General features: G+C 44.6%; 1 protein-coding gene across 1 annotated transcript; it reads left to right on the forward strand.

Moving 5' to 3' along the window:
* The first annotated feature begins 3,908 nt into the window (after positions 1-3,908).
* On the forward strand, positions 3,909-9,623 carry LOC105306330 (keratin, type I cuticular Ha3-I). Its single transcript, XM_011381274.2, has 7 exons — positions 3,909-4,259; positions 5,778-5,860; positions 6,844-7,000; positions 7,913-8,074; positions 8,159-8,284; positions 8,456-8,676; positions 9,497-9,623. The coding sequence occupies exons 1-7, from the start codon at positions 3,912-3,914 to the stop codon at positions 9,621-9,623; spliced, it is 1,224 nt and encodes a 407-aa protein (XP_011379576.1). The 5' UTR covers positions 3,909-3,911.
* Positions 9,624-9,989: the final 366 nt, after the last annotated feature.

Consider the following 9,989-nt stretch of genomic DNA (forward strand, 5'->3'; position numbering starts at 1 on the left):
GAAGAGTTAAATAAAAATGCTGGAGTTGTAGGGGTTGTTAAGACTGTCGGGGAAGTTGTTAGAGTACGAAGAACCTTGGGGAGCACTAATAGAAATGACAGAGCGGGCCTGGGGCTCTCCAAAATCCCTGACGTGAGGTTCTGCCTTGGTTTAGCTGGGTGTCTGAAGATAGAGACGACATCTGGTTATAAGCAGTTGGAGAGAGAAGTGAAGAAGCAGCTAAAGTGATCCAGAAGTCAAAAGAAGTCAGAGTTTTGATGAGAGGATGATCAATAGCATCCAGATGAAAGAAGATGAGAATTATGACAAATCTACTGGAAATAGCTATGGGGAGATCAGTAGGGACCGGAAAGAGAGCAGGGTCTGTGGGATACAGGGTAAAGAAGCCACATTTCAGTGGCTCTGTCACATCTATCTCAAATCATCAGCTTGATAGAGAACTTAGTGCGAAAGTTCAACACCACACATTTACACTAAACATGAACCTACTTTGCTTTATCCACAAAAGTGTTTCAGCAGCTGCCATTCCCTTTGCTCTGCAAAGCAATGACATAAACAGGTTCTCATTCCTTCTCTGAGTGGTCCTTGGATCCAGCTTTCTCAGAAGACTAAGACAATTAAGTTGCATTGTTTTGGATCATTTCATATTCTTCTTGACTTCTCTATTCTAGATAGGGTAGAGTTAAAAACATACTATGAACTTTGCATTTTTCTGACTTCATTTGTCCCTTAAGACTCCCACTAGACTCCATTCCCATTGGGACCCCAGGACGGAGTGTAAGAGAAACAATGGTAGCTCTGGAGAGGGTTCATGGAAAGAGTCCGGATCCCATTTTGAGGTGTCTGATTCTCTCTTTGCTCAGTCCATTTTATCTGTGACCTGGCTCATTCTCCAGGTTCCCTCCTGCTTGTCCCTCATTAGAAACCCTATTTGAGTATCTTCTCAGAGCCCAAACTGTTGGCTTAGTTTCCAGATTACCATCACAGTTTCTCTCCTCAGTGTAGTGAGGGTGGGCAATTGACAAATTGGCAACAGCTATCTTTATAAGACAGTCTATGCAAGCCCTATATCCTGGCCTTATAAGCAGCTCTAACTGGGGTTGGCTCAACATAATGCTCTGGTGTTGGTATTGAATAGTTTTCTGCTTTTCTAATTCCCCAGTGGGTGACTTTTCATCAGTCTTTAGAATAAGTCAGTCTTCCTGCTCTATGTGTGCCTATTGATACTACTGCTGGCCTCTCCTTGCCATTTGTACACATTAAAATACAATTAATTGACAAGTGGTCCAATGTGTTCCTTTGCATTTCCCAAAGAATACACTTTACATTTTTTGTGATGAGGATTTCAAGTGCCAGTATTTGGCCATCAGGGAAGATGGTTTTGGGAGGAGAAGGGTGGCCTTTCAATGCCTTTAAAGTCCTGCCACAGGGAGGATGGCCTTAGTAGAAGATCTGCCCTGGGCTCTACTCCATGGTTAACTACCACTGATGAGTTTATGTATGATCTCTCCCACGAAAATAGCCTTGGCTTCTATAATAAATCTCAACTATAATTTGCTTACATCTAGAAACCAGAAGTCTTACCACAGCGTCTGCCACAATTACAAAGGCAGGTATAAAATCTTTCTGTTTGTTAGGATCTTATTTGCTCATCATGTTTATTGAAGGGTCATTGACTAGAGACAATCCCATTGCTTATGTAAAGGCAAGAATTCACAGTACACAGTAAGTGGAATAAATAAAAAGCAACTGCCTTCTAGAATATCTGGGAAGCTAATTGAAACTTGACTCTGCTCAATAGACCCCAGTCTTCTCAACCATCATTAGCTAATGACCACATAGATATGCAGGAATCATGGTCACTTCCACTCAAAATGTGGGAATAGTTGAGTTTTCTATTCTTTAAAAAGTGCCATTGTCTAGATCTTTCTCTTTTGAAGCTTGGGGCATAGAGGAAGGGGAGAAAAATAGAGAAGAGCCTACGCATCCAGCTATTTGCTTTAAGTTATTTGATCTCTCCAATAGGGCTTCCATCAGTTTGGTACCGATTTTATACCCTCACATGTATTCCACCTTTCTCTAAAGGTAGAAATTCAGGCAGGAGGGACAGCGAGTTATAGATTGTGAACGTGGGTGAGGACGTCAGCGCCTTCAAAGCATACACACTCTGGGAGATTCTCTCCCAAACTGCTGTCTTCTATGAAAGTGAATTTGAAGCTCCACCTTGGAAATAACTTTTAGAATCACCCAGGAAAATGTACATTATTATTTTATATTCACAACGTGTTTCTGACCCATTTCAGATTCTACTCAGTTTGGTTGTTTATGCCACTCCTCACTAGCCTTGGTTTCAAATGACATCTGGCTGCCTCCAAAAAGTAAACACACCTTCAGAAGATGAAGATTTGCCTTCAATGAGGATAAGCAAAAGAAATGTTCCAGGCTGCGAGGGCAAATTTAAAGAAGTGATCTGAGTAATGTCCGTGTGGGAGGAATCAGCATGGAGCTTCCAAAGGAATTACTTTAAGAAATATCTTTCATATTTTGAGCACTGATAGATTAAACACAAAGTCTTTAAGTTTATATCTCCATTTGGAACAGCATGAGGGCAGAACATCCATTTGCCAAAATGTACTGATGGTCACGAGATGCAGTTAGGCACATAATGAGATGGTGGCTTTTCAGGTTCACATCCTTTGGAGAACTGGGCTCAGGTGTTTCTGTGTCACAACAACTGATGGTTTCCTTTTTTCTAGCTTTTCATGGTTGTTACACTTCCTTACTTAGTAAACGTCCTTCTATTAGAGTAAAAATGATCGTTGCTTCTCTGATAGAGAACAGGCTTTTATTTCTTGGCCCATTCTAATTTAGGAGGGTTTATTGTCTAGTAGTGGTCGAGTCCCATTGAATTCAATCCATTTGTGTGTGATTGCATCTCAGCAGTAAAAACACTGAAAGAGGGAGAGTGTGATGGAGAGAGCGTGGCCGTTGGAATGCGAGAGATCTGGGTTTGAACGCTGTCTTCCCCACGTTGGCGTTCTGTGAGTATGGACAACCTCTCTCAGAGGCTTGGTGTCCTCATCTACAAACCCTGCAAGCTTTCGTGAGGACTAAAAGAGATAATGCATATGAGATGCTTAGCACTATAGGTACTCAGTAAGTGAGAGCTGTTCTAATAATAGTCATGCTGTGTGTAAGAACATGGTACAGTCCTCATGCCGAGTAGGTGTTCCTAAGATGTTAGTTTTCTTAAGGTTCTATGAACATCGAGTAATAGCAGAAATGGAGCCCGGAGTGCTTCCTGTAGCCCCTGCTAGGAGGAGGCTGGCAGTGCCTCCACGTGACCTGGATGGAATGACTAAGGGACATTGCACTGGATAGACAGCTTTGTTAGTCCTTTTGGATCTCAGCTTCAGGACCCCTACCCAATGGTCTGGTTTCTAGGTGGGCTTCCCTAGATGATTCTTCTCATAGAGGCCTTACTGAGTATGAGCTGGATGAGGCACAGATCTTTCCTCGTTTAGAAGAAAGAGGCACAGATGTGCCCCCAACTTTGGGGGACAGGGTACAGCTGTCACTCTAACTCAACACCCTGTGAATAAGCACTGCTGTTGGCATGGTAATGGGTTGGTCACTTTGAAGCTTGTACTTAACCAACCAGCACGATTGATGAGGAGTCCTGAGTTAGCAAGAAGCCAGAGTAAAATGTTTTATGAGGTAAAGGATGTGTGTGAGGTGGCTTAAAAACAAATGGAAATTGGTAAACATGGTAAAAAGGGGTAATGCAGTGCGTGGTTACCACACCCACTGCTGACAGAATATAAAGCTTTGGGATGGAACCAAGGGTTACACCAGAGAAAAAGAATCAGGCTTTGAAACTGACCTTCAGAGATTCACTCCGGCCCAGCACCATGCCTTACAACTGCTGCCTGCCCAACTTCAGCTGCCGCTCCAGCTGCCTCTCCCGGCCCTGCGTGGCCCCCAGCTGCCAAAACATCCCCCTGCCCGGGGCCTGCAACATCCCTGCCAACGTGGGCAACTGCGGCTGGTTCTGCGAGGGCTCCTTCAATGGCAGCGAGAAGGAGACCATGCAGTTCCTGAACGACCGCCTGGCCAGCTACCTGGAGAAGGTGCGCCAGCTGGAACGGGAGAATGCGGAGCTGGAGAGCCTCATCCAGGAGCGGTGCCAGCAGCAGGAGCCCCTGATGTGCTCCAGCTACCAGTCCTACTTCCGGACCATCGAGGAGCTCCAGCAGAAGGTGAGGGGTGGGCACCACACTGCCAGATTAGTGAGCTATTGACTCAAACTTAACATATTCACTTCTGAATGGATCTAAGACGGTTCAAAGCGAATGTTGAGAATGATAAAGACATAGACTTCATCAGTTTAGGTACAACCCATCAAGTAGTCTTCGAAAACCTATTGGGGAAGGCCCACAAAGGAAGGATACAGACCAGAGAAAAGGTAAGGCATTAGGCCAAAGCAATCTTATATTGCTTCTTACCTGAAACCAGAATATCTGATTCTTTAGTTCTATTATGATATCCTGGTATTTTTTTCAGAGCCTATAGCATTAAAAAAAAAAAAAAAATACACACCTGAATTATTTCTTGGAGCTAGGAACTTCCTTAGTGAATTCTCAAATATTTAAAGCCTTTCAAAGTTGTTAGCAAGAGAATGTGTAAAAAAAAAAAAAAAAAAAAAAAAAAGCAAAAGAGCCATTGACTTCTGGAAACCTTACTAATACATGCAGACACTGTACCGTCCACTAGAGCAGACATGCACATAGGTGATTTATTCAGGGCCAGAAATGCAGGAGTAGAAGTGAGGATAACTAAAGAGCCAGCATAGAGGTGGGATTTAATACATGGTATAAATCAGGGAGGGCTTCCTGGAAGAGGCACTATCCGAGCAGGATTTGAAGGATAAGCAGGTGTTTATACTAATTGTACAAGCCTTTGACTGTCAGAGGGGATTGTCCATTGTTTTATAGTTCTGGCAGAGCGAAAGCCAGAAAAGGGCCATATGATTTGAAGAGCATGCATTTATTTACCCACACTCAGTGCTGGAATAAAGGATGAAGTACCAAGTAAGATGGTCTCTTTCCTTCAGGATCTCAGAGTCTAATAGTGGAGAGAGATATAGAAATGAATGACCACAGTGAAGTTGATAAGAAGCATTAACTATCTAAGGGCAAAGTACTGTGAGAACACATGGAAGAAGGAGTCGGGGAAGGAAGGGGAATGTGGGTTAAGCACAGGGTCTTTCTAGGTGGGTGAGGGCATTCCAGGGCAATCGAGGTAGAGGGAGAAGCTTTGTGCAAAAGTCTTGTTCAGAGCAACATGACAAGAGAGTGCAGATAGGTCAGCAGGGACAGAATAAGCGGGTATATGGGTAGGATAACCAACATGTCCTGGTTTGTGTGGGACTTTTCTAGGTTTAGCATCCCAGGAATCCCCTAGTCCTAAGAAAACTGGGATGCTGGTCCCCCTGTGTGAGGCTCGGCACCCAGTATATTCAATTCCTACGGGAAGCTAGAGACTTACCAAGAAGAGAAGACTTCATGGTAGAGGGCACATTTCTCTTGACTGTTTTAGTTTTGAAACATTTAGTTCTATTAATCTTCCTTTTATCCCCAAACTGAAATCTGAGAAGACTCGAAACTATTTGGTAGAAATGTGACTTAAAAACAAAAAACAAACAAAACACCTTTTCATGTTAAGGCACAAGCATTCCTTCCCAGTATAACTCACTTTACAGTTAATCCTGTCTCCAGATCCTATGCAGCAAGGCAGAGAACGCCAGGCTGGTGGTGCAGATTGACAACGCCAAGTTGGCTGCTGACGACTTCAGAACCAAGTAAGATTTTTTAAATGATGAGAGCTGTTTAGTAAGGGAGAGGCTAAATTGCAAAGTCATGGCCTCTGTCTTGGGAGCATGCCAGCAGAAGCTATCCGAATGCTATTGGGAGGATTCCGGCGTTGATTTAGTTGGATTAAATTTCAGTTCGTGTCCTCCCTGAATGCCAAAATTCCGTATTTTAAGTTTAGTTTGGAGGAGCGCAAGAAACCACCCATTCTTTCTCTTTTTCAAGTTAATGTCTGGATCAAATTGAAAAATGAATTTCAAATCAGTTTTTTAGGTATAGGGTAGTCAGTATTAGCCCATCAGAAAAATTATTAAACCTCAAAAATAGGAGGCAAAATATTTCAGAGAATCAATCAATTTTTCTGGGTGTTCATTACAATCATTACAATCACAAGAATCCTTTGCATTTTTATGGGACTTTACAATTGACGATGTAACTTTACTTGGTCATTTCTTCATCTTCAGGCCACCCCGATGAAGTGTTAGTGTGGTTCCCATTTTATAAACGAGGGAATCAAGCCTCAGAGAGGTTAGGGGACTTATCCAACTGACTTCTAACTCAGTGCTTCTCTTAAACGCCAGATGGCTTCTCAGGGTGGTTGGAAAGGACAGTGAGACAACCCATATGGCAGGCTAATGGAGCTTACCGACTCACTTAAGAAAGCAAGATGACAGGACTTAGTTGATGGCAACCTGTGAATGGGATTCTTAGAACAAATGCAATTACTATTAGATGAGAACTGGGCATAGGCCCCCAACAACACCCTCCCTATGGGTCTCAGGGAAGAAATGGGTCCTTTTACTTAGCCCGGTGATAATTTTTTCTCTTTCATAAACTTTGAAAATATTCAAAATATAATGAATTATGTCCAATTATATTCAATTTTACTTGGATGACTAGGTCAGCCAAGTAAGTAAAGCCTGGGAAAAATTCTTCCTCTCTGATCTCCTTTGACCTCTGGCTGTATGTGAAGGTACGAGACGGAGCTGGGCTTGAGGCAGCTGGTGGAGTCGGACATAAACAGCCTGCGCAGGATCCTGGACGAGCTGACCCTGTGCAAGTCCGACCTGGAGGCCCAGGTGGAGTCTCTGAAGGAGGAGCTGCTCTGTCTCAAGCAGAACCACGAGCAGGTAAGGGAGTCCTAGTCCCCAACACCCCAATATTGAGAGTTCCGTAACTCCCCTGAGCAGGATGAGGTAGGTCCTTTGCTAAGCACCTTAGAGCTAATACAACATTTTGCTGTTTGCTCAAAACATACTTGGGGAATATTGGGCCATGTCACAGGCCTCCATATTTTTACCTACAAGAGTGTAGCCAGCTGACTTTTTTCCACTTAGGGCCAGATCTGTGACCAAAAGTCCACACAAAGATGTTTAACATACTTTCTACTATTTGATAAAATCTATTATCTTCTCAATAGATGCCCAATGAATGACTAAGACTGGAAGGAGATAACAAACTTCTTTGTGTTATATGTCATCTAGATGTTAGAACCGAAGCTGAATAAATGGGTGGATGGATGGATGGATGGGGAAAATGGGAGAAATGAAGGAACTCATATAATGGTTGATTCAGATGTTGTGGTTGAATGTAATACTAGGAAATCAGACGCGTGTCTCAAACATTAGGTGTTTTGATGAAGAGGAAATATCCCCTCATAGACAGATGATGGTAGAAGACATGAAATACATGAGAGGAGTTAAATCTGGTTTCTCTATATTTAAGTAGCAATAAGTATAAATCAGTTATCATGTCAGGCTTACCAATTGAGCAAAGAGAAAATCAGAAAGAGATGACAGAATCTTGGAGTGGGAAGAAACATTAGCAATTATTTAATCAAGAGGCCTCCGGGTACACATGAGGAGACTCAGATAGGGGGCCTGAATCACAAGAGTTAACTTAGCTGGATTTTACAACAACTGGTCTTCAACTCATGAATCCTAAATTTCAGTGCAATACTCTTCCCACTAATTGGACTCCCTCAAAGAGAGTGTATTTACAGACTTGTTCTGTGGGTTCATTCCTTCCCTTTCCTCCGTCAGGAAGTCAACACCCTGCGCTGCCAGATTGGAGACCGCCTCAACGTGGAGGTGGACGCTGCCCCCACCGTGGACCTGAACCGCGTGCTCAATGAGACCAGGTGTCAGTACGAGGCCCTGGTGGAGACCAACCGCAGGGACGTGGAGGAATGGTACACCACCCAGGTGGGCGTCTCAGCGCATGGCCACTCGGGACCCTTGGGGACCTCAAGGCAGGGTCTGACCTGTCTCTCCCCTTTGTTGTTTCAGACCCAGGAGCTGAACAAACAGGTGGTATCCAGTTCGGAGCAGCTGCAGACCTGCCAGGCGGAGATCATCGAGCTGAGACGCACGGTCAACGCCCTGGAGATCGAGCTGCAGGCCCAGCACAACCTGGTGGGTATCGTCTAGACCTCGGGGTGAGAAGTGTGAGGTCGGGGGATCAGAGCCACTGGGATGCCCTTTGGGCCATGTTCTCTTTAACTCTGAAGCTCTGACTTCCATGGGGCCCTATGGAGAACCCCACTAAAGGAGCAGCTCTGTGACTTCCTCGATCTTCCCCCACAGAGGGACTCTCTGGAGAACACGCTGACGGAGACGGAGGCCCGCTACAGCTCCCAGCTGTCCCAGGTGCAGTGCATGATCACCAACGTGGAGTCCCAGCTGGCTGAGATCAGGAGTGACCTTGAGCGGCAGAACCAGGAGTACCAGGTGCTGCTGGACGTCCCGGCCCGGCTGGAGTGTGAGATCAACACGTACCGGGGCCTGCTGGAGAGTGAGGACTGCAAGTGAGTACCTGTCAGGCATCTCCCTTGCAAGAAACATTCACCAAAGGATAAAATAGGGACTTTGCAGGTCAAATTTCAGATGCCAATATGTCTGTAGAGACCAGAGTTTTATATTACAGCAGTGAAAAGTAGAGGGTATTTGTTGCTACCTACAAGTATTTTCTGGCCCAAAAGATACTTTAGAGATTTGACTGTTTTCCCCACCGGTGAGTGTTTGAATGCTGATGGGTAAATAAAGCTTTGCACCTTCAGGGTTGGCTGTCACAGCAAAAGAGATAACAAAACTGTAACAACCATCATGTATATTGAATAGTGTTTTCAGGTGTAACCCAAATACTCAAATCCATTGTTTCATGGATCCTAATTGAATCCATGAGAGACAAGCAGAGTGGGAATAGTATAACCATCATATAGATGAGCATTTGAACCTCACACGGAAAGATGAGTCAATAACTAATAGGGTCCAGCACTTGTCACCGAACAATATTTTTATGAATACAGTCTTGTGGACTTTTCACAATTTCGTATGGTAGGTCTTACCTATACCCTGTTTTATGCGGGAAGCTGAGGCTTAGAGGGATAAACTGGCTTCCTCACAACTGCAGAGTTACAGAGGAAGGCCTGGGATTGCACCTTGAGTCTTCCGTCTTTTCCGTCCCATCTCTGACTTTGTAGAAGCGGCAGTTGGAACAGGCTTGGCTTCCTGAGACGTCAGAGAATAAATTCCACTTGTTCCCATGTCTCCTTGGGTTGAGTCCCCTGCTTTATTTTTTTATTATTATCTCTCTCATGCTGACAAGTTTATGATTCTATGTCCTAGGCTGCCCTGCAACCCCTGCGCCACGACCAATGCCTGTGACAAGCCCATAGGGCCCTGTGTCACCAATCCCTGTGCCCCTTGTGGCCCCCGAACCCGCTGTGGGCCCTGCAGCACCATTGGGTGCTAGATGTCCTAGGGCCAGCAGGAGGATTGCATGAGGACAGAAGGACCACCAATGGACCAGCCTTGCTTCTCTGACAACAATCACCACAGGACTCCCACTCAGGCATCACTATAAATCATCGTCTGGAAGAATAGCAAACGCCCAGGGTGTGGCTTGACTCTGAGGCCAGGCCCACCTTATCCTCTTCATTCAAGGCCACTCTCCTGTCGTTATTCTGTGACCTGACAGTCTGACAGGTTGGGGCCATGCAGGTGTCAACCGAGATGTTTTGTGGTTCTCTCTGTCGCTTTGTTTGACCTTTCTTGCAGTTCCCCAAATCCCTTTACACATCTTCTAATAAAGTTTCCTCTTGCAAAGCAGAGATGATTT

This window comes from Pteropus vampyrus, unplaced genomic scaffold, assembly GCF_000151845.1.
Source record: "Pteropus vampyrus isolate Shadow unplaced genomic scaffold, Pvam_2.0 Scaffold432, whole genome shotgun sequence".
Taxonomy (NCBI): domain Eukaryota; kingdom Metazoa; phylum Chordata; class Mammalia; order Chiroptera; family Pteropodidae; genus Pteropus; species Pteropus vampyrus.

Excerpts from the sequence above, each read along its gene's own strand:
- LOC105306330 (XM_011381274.2), top strand. The coding sequence starts at position 3,912 with ATGCCTTACAACTGCTGCCTGCCCAACTTCAGCTGCCGCTCCAGCTGC. Across the intron at positions 8,075-8,158 it reads AGGAATGGTACACCACCCAG|ACCCAGGAGCTGAACAAACA; the intron begins GTGGGCGTCTCA and ends TTGTTGTTTCAG. Across the intron at positions 8,677-9,496 it reads CTGGAGAGTGAGGACTGCAA|GCTGCCCTGCAACCCCTGCG; the intron begins GTGAGTACCTGT and ends TCTATGTCCTAG.